This window comes from Ovis aries, chromosome X (assembly GCF_016772045.2).
Source record: "Ovis aries strain OAR_USU_Benz2616 breed Rambouillet chromosome X, ARS-UI_Ramb_v3.0, whole genome shotgun sequence".
NCBI classification, from domain to species: Eukaryota; Metazoa; Chordata; class Mammalia; order Artiodactyla; family Bovidae; genus Ovis; species Ovis aries.
This window is the reverse complement of record NC_056080.1, coordinates 130,924,518-130,940,911: the sequence shown is the minus strand read 5'-3', so window position 1 is coordinate 130,940,911 and position 16,394 is coordinate 130,924,518. Positions and strand designations below refer to the sequence as shown.

Genomic DNA, 16,394 nt, shown 5'->3' with positions numbered 1-16,394 from the left:
TTAGAAAAAGTAGCCAATCTAAAAATGTTATAAGATTCCAACTACATGACCTTGTATAAAAGCCAGATCTATGGAGACAGTAATACATCAGTGGTCGCCAAGGTTGAGAGGGTGGGGGGCTATGAATAGGCAGAGGTCTGAAGATTGTTAGATAAGTAAAAAATACTCTGTGTGATACTATAATGGTGGATACATGTCACTATATGCTTGTCCAATCCCATAAAATGCTGAATATCAACAGTGAACTACAATGAAAACTCTGGACTTTGGGTGATAATGATGTGTCAATGTAAATTAATCAGTTGTAACAAATGTTCCACTCTGATGGTGGATTTTGATAATGGCATATGCATGTGTGGAGGCAGGAGATATATGGGAAATCTCTGTACCTTCCTCTCAATTTTATTGCGAACCTAAAACTTCTCTGAAATTTTAAGTCTTTTTTTTAAAGATCAAGTGGGACAAAGCTATGACTAATTTCTTTATTATTACTCTTATTATTTTAAATTTATTTTTTAATTGAAGGAAAATTGCTTTACTATGTTGTGTTGGTTTCTGCTGTACAACATCAAAAATCAGCTATAATTATACATTACCATTTTATGCAGAGCCACAACCTTTTAGATGCATTCACATGATATTTTTGAGGTCCTTCTATGTGCCATGTATATTAAAAAGCAGATGTAAACTTAATACAATCACAGAAATATCTGTGGTATAATAGAAGTTGGGGGAACACAAAATCTTTTGAAAATTTTCACTTTTCTCCTTTTGAGCCTATAAACAAATAGTCTTATAAATAAGACTTACAGTCTTATAAATAAGTTGTGAAGAGCTCAGGACATCTTTGTGTCTTTTTTTAGTTTGTTTTTAATAAAGAATGTCAGCTTTCATAGGTGATACACCTAGTTTATAAGAATGTCAATATAATAGGTTTGAATTTATGTACATTCATTCCATTAGGCAGAAACACAGTTAATAAACAAGGATTCATTAGAGGTATGAACAGAGAATACTTTATTAACTATTTTTCTCTCCTGCTGAAATGAACACTCACCCTTTGGCATGACAGTGATAATCTCCAACCCAGGACTACTCAAACGTAATTTCCTTATGGTTCATTAGGCAGTCTGAGAAAAGGTCAACCCAGAGCCTTAACTGAACTAGACTTAAGAATTCTCACTCCTTGGGAATGTGGTCACTGGAGTCCGAGAAGCTATTTCAGAATCCAGCTCTGTCATGTCCTAACCATGGATCTTTCGACAGATCATGGAGTTTCATCCTTGCATATATAATATGTGACTTAATAAAAGGGCTTTCCTGGTGGCTCAGTTGGTAAAGAATCTGCCTGCAATGCAGGAGACCTGGGTTCGATCCCTGGGTCAGGAATTTCCCCTGAAGAAGGAAATGGCAATCCACTCCAGTATTCTTGCCTGGAAATCCCATGAATAGAGGAGACTGGCAGGCTACAGTCCATGGTGTCACAAAGTGTTGGACAGAACTGAATATCCTGATAGGGTTGTTGTGTTACATAAGTGTTAAAAACTATGAAGGGTCTGAGACTTTACTGTACTTCCAAGTTTCATGAGTGTTGGTAGAAGAATAAAGATTCTTGAGTCAGAAACAGTGGACAGTTAATTATTCATTGCAATAGAAATAGCCAGACTATCAGCATTTGTGTTGCTTCTCCAAACCCAATTCCCACAAAGCAATACAAAGAGCGCCAGATGACACTTTACACAAGCAGTAGGCTGCATTATAGGAGAAGAATCCCATGCTTAGGAAGCACAAGTCTTTAATAATGGGACAAAGGCATGCCTGCCTTTTGCTCCAGAGGGAGTTATTATCTGTATTTTCCAACGCTGCAAGCAAAATTGTCATTCACTTTGGTGGAAGACACAATTTCTACCTTTTATGGCTGTTCTCGATATATACATTCTTGAAAATATAATCTGGGACAAGGGACAGTTTTTCTGCTCATAAGTGAAGTCGCTCAGTCATGTCTGACTCTTTGCGACCCCGTGGGCTGTAGCCTACTAGGCTCCTCCATCCATGGGATTCTCCAGGCAAGAATGCTGGAGCAGGTTGCCATTTCCTTCTCCAGGGGATCTTCCCGATCCAAGGATCGAACCCAGGTCTCCCACATTGCAGGCAGACGCTTTAACCTCTGAGCCACCAACTAGGCTCTCAGAGATCCACTGGAAATTGTCTCTCAACAATGAGCTCATTTAAAACACTTAGCACAATACCCAACATGTAGCAAGTGCTCAGTAGAAAGTAACCCCCTTTAACATCACCACTGTATAATTAATACCTTATCCACTGACTTCCAAGTCAAGCTGTAAAGTAAATCTAGATATTTTGTTTTGTTGTTTAAAGAAAGAGTAGACAATGGATCAGGTTACAATAGAAATTATATATATTCTAAAAACTACTTGCTCAAGATAAATTTTTATTATCAAAATGTCATTTGCCCTGAATTCAAAATAAACTATAATTTATCTGGTGGTAGAGTAGTTAAGTCAGACACCTACTCAAGAAAAATATTATGTGCGTGTGTGTGTGTGTGTGTGTGTGTGTGTGTGTGTGTGTGTGTAAAATAACCCACTCATAGATAACTGTGAATTAAGGATCTTTCCAGTGGCAAGTTTGCCACCATTCTCCAGGAAAGCAATCGCAATCTACCACCTAGGGATACAAGTAGCTAGTCCAAAATCTGTTGCCAATGACTGACTGGGATGTGGGTAAAGGTAAAGGCATAATCAAGGGAAATTTAAAAGACTGCCTGCCACCACCATAATCCACAACATGTTATTAGTGACCCCTGCTTTATTGTTTGGTGGAAGACAATTTTAAAAGAGTCAGTCTGCTACATAGTAAGACCATAACCAAAAAGCTCTTCAGAAATCTGTGGAGAATCCTGATGTTCATTTTAAAAAGAAAAAAGTCTCCTCCAGGAAACCTTCTACAACCAACTGTACTGACTCTATAATTATAGTTAAAGAGTGTGGTTAGGGATGCCATCTAATGTGGTTCCTCCATCAGTGATTCTGCATCCATGATTCAACCAACTGTGGATCGTGCCACACTATAGCATTTACTACTGAAAAAAAATGGCATATCATTGGACCATACAGTTCAAACCCATGTTGTTGAAGGGTCAACTGAATTTCTTACTTCTCCACTTCTTTTCATTTAGATTACACTGATATTTCTGTATCTGTCAATAAGTAGTTTTGTAAGTATTCTTACAATATTCACAAAGCTTTGCTTTATCACCCAAGTCACACTGCAAACACTGCAAAAGCACCGAGTTTCCTTTCTATGTGGTTATCTTCTTCCCCATACAGAAGATAGAGTATTGTATTTTTGTGTTGGCAATTATATATGTTAATTGTATTAGCAACTAAGCTGTAATACCCTATGTCTCTGTGATCTATTCTCTGATCCCTGCCTACCCACCATAACTGCCACTGTCAGAGGTCTTAAAAGACTGGTAACATGCAAAAGTTCTGCATGCTGCTCTAACTTCACTCTATGACCCACTAACACTGGATTTCTGCCCCTTTAGTCTATTGAATTTCTATCAACAGACTCAAGGATATCTTACTTGCCAAATCTAAGGACCTCTACTTCACTCTCATTCCTTCAACTTTCTAAACCCCTCGTTATTTCTAAGATATCTTTCACTTAGGACTGTCTACTTCTATGATCACTCTTTTTAACTCTATGGTTGGCTCTTCTTTTTCCCTGTGTGTTACTCATTCAGTCATGTCCCACTCTTTGCGACCCCATGGACTGTAGCCCACAGGCTCCTCTGTCCATGGAATTGCCCAGGCAAGAATACTGGAGTGGGTTGCCATTCCCTTCTCCAGGGGATCTTCCCAAGACTGGGATTGAACCCGGGTCTCCTGCATTGTAGGCAGATTCTTTACCATCTGAACCACCAGGGAAGCCCTTTTTTCCCTGAGGTATCTCCAAAATGTTAGCCATCCTCCCCTAGGCCTCGGGATTCCTACTTCTGTTTTATTTGCTTGTTTGTTCCTTTATTTTGTCCCTCCAGCTTTCACCTCCGTAAATTTTGTTAAAACACTAGATTTCAACCACAAACTAAGTGCTGAAGACATCGAAGTCTGTAATATTTTTCTCTAGTTCTGTACTCTCTCCTAGTTCCAGCCCAAACTCTGATTGCATATTAATATCATGAAGGCACTTATCAGTCCCAAGATTGAATCTCCTCCCTGCAATCTGTTATTGCTCCTATGTTATCTATAATAATTAGAGAGGCATCGCTAACCATACTATCTAGTTTCTCAAGTTAGATGCCTCAAAATCATCCTCCATTCCACATATCTGTACTTATTTCCCTTACACAATCGGTTAACAAGCTGTGCTAATTCTGTTTTAAAATGCTCCTCTTACCTGATATTTCATCTAGGTCCTGCCACAGTTCAAGCACCAACCGTGTCTTCTCTGTACTACTAAATTAGGATCTTAACATGTTTCCCTGTCTTCATTTTTTCCCTCCTCCAACCTTTTGGTCAAAAGAAATTATTTAATTTTCTGAAAGTGTTTATAAGCAGAATTAGAAGGATGGGAGTATATAGAGACATGTGATCACAAGCTAAAGTTCATGTTTAAAGTGTTATAGAAGTAATAATAAAAAAAAAAAGTAAGGTAAAAATGTCCTGAGGCTAGAAGAGAAGGCAAAGAAGTAGGCAAGCTATAAAACTGTCAATGATAGTGGACAGTGGCAGAAAGGAAGATGTCAATGGAGGAAAAATCCTCTAGGAGGAATCTATCCTAGGCACTCTGTTTTTCTTGTTCTGTGTCCTCTCCCTGGGTTATATTAACCATTGCTTCAAATCCAAAATCCATATCTCAATACATCTCCAGCCCTGATGTCTCTCCTAAGTTCTAGACTCATACATCTAACCACCTATAGGATATCTCTATTGGGACGTCCCACAGGTATCTTAGTATGTCTAAAGGTGAACGCACCTAGTTTCTCTTTCATTTTCCATATAAGCACATAGCATCATCATCTACATAGTTCCCTATAACAGAAACCTGGGAATTAGCCTATTCATTCTCACATCCTGACCCTTCTTTGACGTTCATAACAATTCTGCTTAACAAAAAGCTCTGGATGTGCATAACTCCATCCTAAACACCACTGCCCTTAGTTTACATTTTGAATTATGGTAGCAAATGCTACTGGAGAAGAGTGGAGAAATAACTCCAGAAAGAATAGAGATGGAGCCAAAGCAAAAACACTACCCAGTTGTGGATGTGACTGATGATGGAAGAAAGTCCAATGCTGTAAAGAACAATATTGCATAGGAACCTGGAATGTTAGGTCCATGAATCAAGGTAAATTGGAAGTGGCCAAACAAGAAATGGCAAGAGTGAACATTGACGTTTAAGGAATTAGTGAAATAAAATGGACTGGAATGGACAAATTTAATTCAGATGATGGGCAAGAATCCCTTAGAGGAAATGGAGTAACCCTCATAGTAAACAAAAGATTCTGAAATGCTGTACTTAAGTACAATCTCAAAAATGAAAGAATGATTTCTGTTTGTTTCCAAGTCAAACCAATCAATATCGCAGTAATGTAAGTCCATGCCCCAAACACTAATGTCAAAGAAACTAAAGTTGAAGAGTTGTTCTATGATGACCTACAAGACCTTCTAGAATTAATGCCAAAAAAGATGTCCTTTTCATCATAGGGGACTGGAATGCAAAAGTAGGAAGTCAAGAGACGCCTGGAGTAACAGGCCAGTTTGGTCTTCTTTTGTTTCACAAAATGAAGCAGGGCAAAGGCTAACAGAGTATTGCTAAGAGAACACACTGGTCATAGCAAACACGCTCTTCCAATAACATGAGACAACTCTACACATGGACATCAGCAGATGGTCAGTACTGAAATAAGTCTGATTACATTCTTTGCAGCCAAAGATGGAGAAGCTCTACACAATCTGCAGAAACAAGACCAGAGCTGACTATGGCTCAGATCATGAACTCCTTATTGCAAAATTCAAACTTAAATTGAAGAAAGTAGGGGAAAACACTAGACCATTCAGATATGGTCTAAATAAAATCTCTTATGGTTATACAGTGGAAGTGACAAATAGATTCTGAATTCAAATAGATTCAGACAATTAGGTCTGATAGACAGAGTGCCTGAAAACTATGAATGGAGGTTAGTGACATTGTACAGGAGGCAGTGATCAAGACCATTTCCATGGAAAAGAAATGCAAAAAAGCAAAATGGCTACATGAGGAGGCCTTACAAATAGCTGAGAAAAAAAGAGAAGCTAAAGGCAAAGCAGAAAAGGAAAGATATGCCCATCTGAATGCTGAGTTCCAAAGAATAACAAGGAGAAATAAGAAAGCCTTCCTCAGTGATCAATGAAATGCAAAGAAATAGAGTAAAACAACAAAATGGGAAAGACTAGAGATCTCTTCAAGAAAATTAGAGATACCAAGGGAGCATTTTATGTAAAGGTGGGCACGATAAAAGATAGAAACAGTATGGACCTAACAGAAGAAGAAGATATTAAGAAAAGGTGGCAAGAATACACAGAAGAACTATACAAAAAAATATCTTAATGACCAGATAACCACAACGGTGTGATCAATCACTTAGAACGAGAGACATCTTGGAGTTTGAAGCCAAGTGGGCCTTAGGAAGCATCACTATGCACAAAGCTAGTGGAGGTGATGGAGTTCCAACTGAGCTATTTCAAGTCCTAAAAGATGATGCTGTGAAAGTGCTGCACTCAATATGCCAGCAAATTGGAAAACTCAGCAGTGGCCACAAGATTGGAAAAGGTTAGTTTTTATTCCAATCCCAAAGAAGGGCAATGCCAAAGAATGTTCAAACTACCACACAATTGCAGTCATCTCAGCTGATAGCAAAGAAATGCTCAAAATTCTCCAAGCCAGACCTCAGCAGTATGTGATCCAAGAAATTCCAGATGTTCAAGCTAGATTTAGAAAAGGAAGAAGAACGAGAGATCAAATTCCCAACATGCTTTTGGATCATATAAACAGCAAGAGAGTTCCAGAGAAACATCTACTACTGCTTTATTGACTATGCCAAAGCCTTTGACTGTGTGGATCACAACAAACTGTGGAAAATTCTTAACGAGATAGGAATACCAGGCCACCTTAACTGCCTCTTGGGAATTCTGTAGGCAGATCAGGAAGCAACACCTAGAACCGGAGATGGAACAATGGACTGGTTCCAAATTGGGAGAGAAGTACGTCAAGGCTGTATATTGTCACCATGTTTATTTATATGCAGAGTACATCATGCAAAATGCTGGGCTGGATGAAGCACAAGTTGGAATCAAGATTGCAGGGAGAAATATCAATAACCTCAGATACGCAGATGACAAGACCCTTATGGCAGAAAGTGAAGAGGAACTGAAGAGCCTATTGATGAACGTCAAAGAGGAGACTTCAAAAGCTGGCTTAAAATTCAACATTCAAAAAACAAAGATAATGGCATCTGGTCCCATCACTTCATGGCAAATAGATGGGGAAACAATGGAAACAGTGACAGACTTTATTTTTGGGGCTCCAAAATCACTACTGATGGTGACTGCAGCCGTGAAACTAAAACATGCTTGCTCCTTGGAAGAAAAGCTATTTCCAACCTAGACAGCACATTAAAAAGCAGAGACATAACTTTGCCAACAAAGGTCTATCTAGTCAAAGCTATGGTTTTTCCAGTAGTTATGTGTGGATGTGAAAGTTGGACCATAAAAAAGCTGAGTGCTAAAGTGTTGATGCTTTTGAACTGTGGTGTTGGGGAAGTCTCTTGAGAGTCCCTTGGACTGCAAGGAGATCCAGCCAGTCAATCCTAAAGGTATTCATCCCTGAATATTCATTGGAAGGACTGATGCTGAAGCTGAAGCTTCAATACTTTGGCCACCTGATAAGGAGAGCCAACTCATTTGAAAAGACCCTGATGCTGGGAAAGATCGAAGGCAGGAAAAGGGGACGACAGAGGATGAAATGGTTGGATGGCATCAACTGGATGGACAGGAGTTTGAGTAAGCTCTGGGAGTTGCTGATGGACAGAGAAGCCTGGAGTCCTGCAGTCCATGGGGTCACAAAAAGCCAGGCATGACTGAGCAACTGAACTGACTAAGCATCCCCCTAATGGGTCTCTCTGACTCCAGCATCTCCCTATTCCTCACCTTTCTGATTTCTACATTATATTTTGAATGCTGTTTCTGCAGAAGTCCCTCAAGCACAAGCAAAAATATGAACACCTCCCACTAAGGGTTGATAATTAAAATACACAAATTGAAATGGAAAGAAGACACAAGATAACATTTTAAACAAGAGCTAAAACACTGGGATTTATAGCGGTGGTACTTAACCATCTTCTTAAGTGATACTTTAATGCCTAATTTATAATCTTTTTTCGGTTACTATCTGGTATAAAACCCTTAAAGAATAAATGTTGTCTTTTTCAAAGTAGTTCATAGCACAGAACATAGTGCCCAGATAACAAGTAATGAACATCTGATTTTTCGGATGGAAACATAAATTTTAATCCACAATGAATATATCTCTGCATGGCTAGTCCCTTGGGTATACAAATAATGAGAGAGAAGAGACTAGAGAGAGCTAAATTAATAATAAAGGTAGCCTGAGATGAGACCCTAATGTCAGACCAAGGAATTTGTCACAGGAATTCATTTAAATATTTTTAAAGCTGGAAAGCAATATGATCATAGGAAACATTAAGAAGATATTAGAAATCAGAAATGGAATTCAGGCAGATTATTTAACAAGCAAAAGCAACAGCGGCAACCCCTAAATGGGAATGGATGTCAAAAAAGTTTGACATCTGAGGTATTAGTGATAAGACTTGGGAACTGATTTGATTCTTATTAAAGGGAGGTGGTATTAGTGATTTCAATGTCTCTTTACTGAACAACATAGGAATATAAAGAATTGTTTCTTAGGAGAAAGGTAAACTTATGAACTTTTGGATTTGAGATATCTTTGGGACACACAGGAAATATGAATCTAGATCAGGAGTTGGCAAACGACAGACCAAATCCTACCAGTTGTCACTTTTTATACATAAAGTTTTGCTGGAACAGAGCTACTTCTTCAAGTATTACTTATGATTGCTTTTGTGTTACAAGTAGTTGAGACAAAGGTTCTCTGCCTGCTGCTGCTGCTAAGTCGCTTCAGTCGTGTCCGACTCTGTGCAACCACATAGACGGCAGCCCACCAGGCTCCCCCATCCTTGGGATTCTCCAGGCAAGAATTCTGGAGTGGGTTGTCATTTCCTTCTCCAATGCATGAAAGTGAAAAGTCAAAGTGAAGTTGCTCAGCCATGTCCAACTCTTAGCCACCCCATGGACTGCAGCCTACAAGGCTCCTCTATCCATCCCCATAGCCCTTAATAATAACAATAATAATTTTTAAAAAAGTTTGCTGACCAAGTATCAGAATTTTGCTGTGTCTATAATGGCAGCTACAGAGGACTTCCCTGGTGGCTCTGACGGTAAAGCATCTGTCTACAAGGCGGGAGACCTGGGTTTGATCCCTGGGTTTGATCCCTGGGTCGGGAAGATCCATCCCATGGACAGAGGAGTCTGGCAGACTACCCAGTCCATGGGGTCGCAAAGAATCGGAGCGACTTCACTTTCTTTCACTTTTCACAGAATCTTGAGTAGGCAGGGGGCGGCGCTGTTTCCCTTGACTTTTCATAGAATCTTGAGTGGGCAGGGGGCGGCGCTGTTTCCCTTCACTTCTCACAGAATCTTGAGTGGGCAGTGGGTGGCGCTGTTTCCTGTGGTAGAATATTCTGTCAGAACTAGGGGCGGGTCTCGTGAGCAGGACAAACCATTATGGTGGGGGGTTGAGAATTTTGATACTCGATTACAAGCCCTTCATGTTCTTGGTTATGAGTCTTTTCTCACCACTCCTGTTTCTCCCTGACTTCAAAGACTTTCAACAGTATAGGAGGTTCCCTTATGGCCGGGGGAGGGGAGAAATCTTCCTCACACACCTCTCCCACCCCTGCCGTTTCTGGAAGTTGGAACAGTCCAAAGGCAAACACCTTGAACGGTTTTTAGGAACCTTTCTTTCTTCAGAGCCCTCAGGGAGGGAGGGAGATAGAGATCAAAATCATTTCTTTTGCTGTGGTAAGTGGTTTTGTTTGGGCTGCACGCCCACTGACAGGAGGTGAGGCTTGGTGGGAGGTGTCCTGAGGCAGGTATAGGGTCTTTAGGAGGGTGTGAGGTGGCTGCGGGCTGGGGGGAAGGGAGCAACCAGAGAAGAGGAGATTGAAGGGATGGGGGGAGGGGAGGGAGAGGACTGATTGATTCGTCCCCACAGGACCAGCCAAGCCCCAAAGGCACTCAGTCATCATGGCCTTGAAACCCGAAGACCCAAGTAGTGGGTTCTGGCATGGTAAAGTGATGGCTTTCATTAACGAGAGGATGTCCAGGCACGCGAAAGGCCCAGAGTTCTACCTCGAGAATCTCTCTCTGTCCTGGGAGAAGGTGGAGGATAAGTTCAAGGCCATCCTAGAGGACCGTCAGGTGCCCGGACAGGCCAAAGAGGCTTGTGCCTGGGGCAGCCTAGCCCTGGGCATGCGTTTTGCCTGCAGACAGAGCCAGTTACACGGGCACAGGGTGCAGTGGCTGCACGACTTAGCTGGGCTGCACAAGTCGGCCGCACATGCCTTGGCCTCAGACCTGAAGTTGTACATGGCACAGCATGAGTTGGAATGCAAGGAAGCAGCCTTCCAGCTGCAGCAAATGCAGGCCAACCTGGAGAAGACGCGGAAAGAAAGGGATCAGCTGAGGTGGAAGCTCTTCCAGGCAGTAAGATTACTTGGTCCCTGCCCTGCTTCCCGCCCCAGCCCCCAGTCCCAGCCCCAGCCTTGCCCCCAGGACAGGTCTCAACTCTGTTCACTTCCTCCAGGAGCTGGAGTCTCTGCGGGAACGAGCTGCCAAGGGGCCAGGTCTGGCCATGGCCACTGCCAGTGGGGCTGAGACAGAAGGAACCAGTGAAGAGGAAGAGGAGGAGGCATGGGCCACTGCTACTCCTGCTGCGGCTTCTGAAGCCACAAGAGGAGAAAGAAAGGAGGATGCGGAAGGGGCGGGAGCTGCGGGGGTGGAGGAGGCTGAGGAGGCAGCAGAGGAGATGGTTGTAGACATTATGCAGCTTCTCAGCGTTGTAGACCAGAAAAGTCCCTCCTCTGGTGGGCAGAGGAAGGGAGATCGCAGGTCCATGGGAAAAGCCAGGCGTTATCTATTTAAAACAACCAAGTCCATGTGTACAGCCTCACCAGGGAACCTTCCTGTCCAGCTCCCTGCCTCATTCACATACTCATACTCATGCTGCTCATCTCCTTTTCCAGATGCACCCACACCATCCACACCCACTTTATTCCTAAGCACATCATCCTCACCAGCAGCAGCGGTCACAGCAGGAGCTCCAGCTGAACCGTCTCCCCATTGCAGGCCCTTTGGTTTTAGCTTGTGGTCTAATGGGGGGGGCTGGGGAATAGGCCCTCAAGAACCCACCAGAAATAGGAGTGACTATGATCCCCATCAGCAGAGAAAACCTGCATCATTTCGGAGGCCAGGGGATTGGAACTGCCCTTGGTGTAAAGCTCTGAATTTTGCAAGGCAGAAAATTTGCTTCCGATGTGGGAGAGATATCTGGCTACAGAACGCTTGATTCAGAAATGTGAAACAGAATAGAAACTTACCTGATGGGAGATCAGTTTTCAGAGGGAGGGGAAGGGGGGGAAGAGGGCTTGGGAAGAGTAGAGAGACAGGATGGGTGGTTAAATGGGGGAAGGAAGTTGTGAGAGAGGAGGGGAAAGGGGTGGGAGAGAAGGTATGGGATAGTGATTGGGGAAGGTGTAGATTGGGGGGTTAAGGGGAGAGAGATAAATAGAGAAAAAGACTTGTTTTGACGACCCCCTTTGTGTTCCAGACCACTGGCATTCGGCACCCTAGAAGTGCTGCAGCTTCTGTTTGTATTTCTTTTCCCAAACCTAGTATCTGGTGGACGTGGGCAGCCAGTATATAGCACCCCAACTCCCTGCATTACCCCTCCCTTCACTAGGCTGTAGATGGTTGGAGCAGGATTGGACTAGTGGGGATTCCTGCATCCCAAGTCTCCAGGAATGAACTGGACAAGAAGTCCATTCATGTTCTGAGCAAGTTATATGAGAAACAATTAAAGCAGGCCTGGGGTTAACCCTGGGTTTACAACAGGGCAGAGATTCACCAATCCTAAAGGAATCCCTCAGGGCTTCACACAGCGGATGCCAGCACTAGCTGCAGACAAGGACTGCTATCGCTGTTGTTCAGCCTCGTGACAGGAGAATCCTCGCCAGTCCCCACTTCTAACTAGGGACAGGCAGATCTGAATAGGGAACTTGTGCCACTGCCAAGGTGAGTCAGCAACTGATAGTACCTGGAGGGCTTGCTGGTCTAGACCACTGACCAAAGGATCAAAAGATCCTGAGATTTTTTTTCTCTCCCCAGATTATAGTGGGAGGGGAATCTGGCTACAAAGGTCCTAGTAAATTCAGAAATGCATAATAGAACACACCCTGATGGGAAATCAATTTCCAGAGGGAGGGTGTAAAACAGGGAGGGGGAGGATGGTCTGCATTTCCCTCTCTGATAACTAAGCTGTGTTGAGGGGAGCTAAATGTATGGTTTAGCCCACAGGTGGAATGATGTTGAGAAGTTATACCTGGACCAGACTGAGGCACAACTGGAGGAGCCCTGAACATTCACTGGGAACTGTGAACCTAAAGACTGAAACTTTTTATGACCCTAAACTAGCCCTGGGACATTTCTACAGCAGCTGGATGTGACTCTTGGTTGTCTCCTTTGGGGGCAGATGTGCATTATTGTTACCAGGATCTGTGCCCAGATCCCTAACTAGTTATTAAAAGTCTTTCACTTGACAGAAACTTTCTTGGACTTGTTTATATCCTTATAGGGTAGAATTTGGGGCTTCCCAGGTGGCTGGTTGGTAAAGAACTTGCCTGCCAATGCAGAAGGAGAAGTAGATTCAATCCCTGGGTCAGGAAGATCCCCTAGGGGAGATGGCAACCCACTCCAGTATTCTGGCCTGGAGAATCCCATGGACAGAGGAGCCTGGTGGGTCACAAAAGGTCGGACACGACTGAGCATGTGTGTGGAGGGTAGAGTTTCACAGTTTCAGCACTCCTGACAGTGCAACTGCCTGCCATCTTCTGATGATGTAGATACCTCATCTCTAGGGGGTGTCCTGTCAATTACAGGATGTTTGGCAGAATCCCTGGCCTCTACCCACTAGATGCCAGTAGCACACTTCACACCCCCAGAAGAGACTGTAACAATCAAGGATGTTCACGTGTTCACAGAACAAATTCACCCCTGGTTGGGAACCATGGAGGCAATGAAATACTTAGGAGATTTAAACGGGGGAAAGAGTTGCAAGGGGAGTGTGTTTAGCAGTGCCCAGGGCTCCAGGGGGTGGGGCACTATGACATGGAAAGTGTTCCTTGGGTTTGGCCATGCTGATCTTTGAGCCAGTCTGGGTGGGGGTGGGGGTAGAAGCCCAATCTCCAGGACTGAGGAGTGAGTGCAAGTGGGAAGTGCTCAGTGAGGGGGGCTCTTCTTCAAGGACCTTTAACTATGAAGGGAAGGAATGACGGGTGTGGGATACAAGACCGCGAGAGTTCTTTGAATACAGAGAAACTTGGGCCATGGGGAAGGAGATAGCTGCAGAAAGCTTGAACATGTAAGAAGTACGTAAGAGAATGAAGTAGATCCTGCATACTATGCTGGAGACATGTTCAGTGCACTGTTTAAGAAAAAAAAAAAAAAAGATGGCCAGCTGTATCTTACGTGAAACAAAGTTACTCCCCAAATTAGTCTGTGTGCATATGTATCAGACATACACATACATGTGTGTGTGTATTCCTTTTATATTATGCATTTATATAAGCATAGAAATGCTTTGGGAAAACATTTTTTATCCAGAAAAATGGAGTAGGGTAGGGACAGCAGGATAGAGGGCTTTTATTTCTTTATATACCTCTGTGTTAGGAAAGTAAGATAAATGTTCACAAATATACGAAAAGTAAAGTTAATTTACTGGCTTGGGTAGGCTTGGAAAGGCCACCTCCTCCTTTGAGATAGGAGGAGAGAGCAGACACTGATCTCTGTCACAAAGGGGTGGGAAACCAAAAGGGCTCTTGCCTATGTACACCTTAGACTAGGGGCCTGAGAACGAGTAAGGAGAGGAGGTCAGGATGGGAGTGTGGGCTTCTGAACAAAGGCATATTTAGGAATGACTTTCACAAGTAGAATGGGGAAGGGGAAAGAAAAGATGACATCCTGTTTCCCAGTGGGCCAAACTGGGCCCAAATGAAAGAAAATCAAAAGGCACTGCAATAGGAACCTAGGAGGGGATACTGGAAAGGAAGGTGAGTGGTTCCAGAGGGGCGCCAGACACTTAACTTCAGTAATACACATTGTTTGCATAACTTACTTTTTCTCAGTAAATGATTTGGTTTGTTGGGATTTGGGTTTTATGTTTGATAGGATTAAGGGAAAGATACTGATTTTCAAGATTTTGTGTTTCACACTCAATATAGAGGTTCTTCTCTCTCTGTACATACAGAGGAAAGGATTTAATAAACTAATTCCACATCTATCACTAAATATCCTCAACACATCCAACAGAGGTGATATGACTTGGCCTTTGAGCCCTTGGGCTAGCAATGCTTAGATGAGCAGCTCAAGAGTAAGACAGCTATAAAAATGATGTTGCTTTAAGAAAGACAACAGGTGGCACAGTAGTAAATAATCCATCTGCCAGTGCAGGAGAAATCAGAGACATAGGGCTCAATCCCTGAGTGGCGAAGATTCCCCTGGAGGAGGGCTTGGCCACCCACTCCAGTATTCTTACCTGGGAAATCACATGGACAGAGGGACCTGGTGAGCTACAGTCCATAGGCTCACAAAAGTTGGATGTGACAGAGCACACACACACAAGAAAGACCCAGTCTCAGTGAGCAAGTGAAGCAAATAGACATTTCACAGGTGCCAAGGGTTTGGTCAAATTCAGTGATATGGCTTGGCCTTTGAGCCCTTGGGCTAGCAATGCTTAGATGAGCAGCTCAAGAGTAAGACAGCTATAAAAATGATGTTGCTTTAAGAAAGACCCCAGGTGGCACAGTAGTAAAGAATCCATCTGCCAGTACGGGAGAAATCAGAGACAGTAGTGATCCTCGCTGGGCTTGAGAAAATGGCAAGCAAAGTAACAAAAGGGAATGACTTAGAGAAGTCAAACTTGGCTACACCTGTCTCTAAAATGATGTGAAGTAAAAAAGTCATATTTTATTTAGAAACAACAGTGCTTTTCAATCTTTGTTTTATGTCGGGTAGGATCAAACTCAAAAGTTTGCAAGATTGTTTATACAACAATGCTATCTAATGGGAAATTTCCCTACAGGCCTTAAGATTTAGAAATTTCTGTGACCTTGCACCATGCTATAGAACATTGCCATTCAAAGCATCATTCTTTGCACTGTCATCCATGATAAGTGCCTCTCTGCTATTTATTTCTGTTTCTATTGGCAAGACTTATTAGAAAAAGAAAAGGTTTCATGCAACCAAAATAAAAATCCCCAGACCCTAGTGATCTCAGGGTTACAGCCAGTAAATATATGTATGGAAATCATCCTCTATGTTTGTAGAATCTGTGTGTGTGTGTGGGGGGGGGGTTATAGGGGTAAGTTTTAGACTCAGAAAAGGAAGAGATAAGATACAGAGGGAGGGAGGGAAAAGGGGATGGGGGTGGGGGTGGGGAAGGGCATGTATAGAGGTAGACATAGAGATAGATCTTGCCTGAGAGTCAAAGTGGTGTGTTCTCAGGCACTCAGTCAAGTCTGACTCTTTGCGACCTCCTGGACCATAGATCTCAAAGCTCCTCTGTCCATGGTATCTTCCAGTCAAGAAAACTGGAGTGGGTTGCCATTCCCTTCTCCAGGGAATCTTCCCCACCCAGGGCCTGAACCCTCGTCTACTGCATTGGCAGGCGGATTCTTTACCACTGTGCTACCAGGGAAGGCCGAGAGTAAACGAGATGAAGGTAAATATGAAATCTGGCCAAAATACTCTCCTTTACAGGGAGTCAGAGGAAGGGTTTGGGAGGGTCAGGGTAATGGGGCTGAAAAATGAAAATATACATATAGCACCTCTCAACCTAAATAAGGGTATATTGCCTTATTATCGGCAAAGAGTATGATCTAGTCTGGAAATTAATATGTGTAGCTTCATGTTAATCTGGGTCTCATTTTACTGAGATAAAGGCCCTGGAGTGGAACT

General features: G+C 42.9%; 2 protein-coding genes across 3 annotated transcripts in view; one reads left to right on the top strand and one right to left on the bottom strand.

Moving 5' to 3' along the window:
• Nucleotides 1-16,394, bottom strand: part of IL1RAPL2 (interleukin 1 receptor accessory protein like 2) — a 1,188,406-nt gene that overhangs the window by 550,278 nt on the left and 621,734 nt on the right. The gene's annotated exons all lie outside the window — the stretch shown is intronic.
• Nucleotides 10,099-12,979, top strand: LOC121818201 (testis-expressed protein 13A-like). 2 transcript variants are annotated; one of them, XR_006058274.1, is made up of 4 exons: nt 10,099-10,184; nt 10,378-10,868; nt 10,969-12,455; nt 12,731-12,979. XR_006058274.1 is itself a non-coding variant. In XM_042241769.1 (3 exons), exons 2-3 carry the CDS (start codon nt 10,410-10,412, stop codon nt 11,728-11,730), a joined length of 1,221 nt encoding a protein of 406 aa, XP_042097703.1. In that variant the 5' UTR covers nt 10,099-10,184; nt 10,378-10,409; the 3' UTR covers nt 11,731-12,979. The 2 variants fall into 2 exon arrangements, 1 of the variants encoding a protein (XP_042097703.1); XM_042241769.1 differs by having other exon boundaries at nt 10,969-12,979.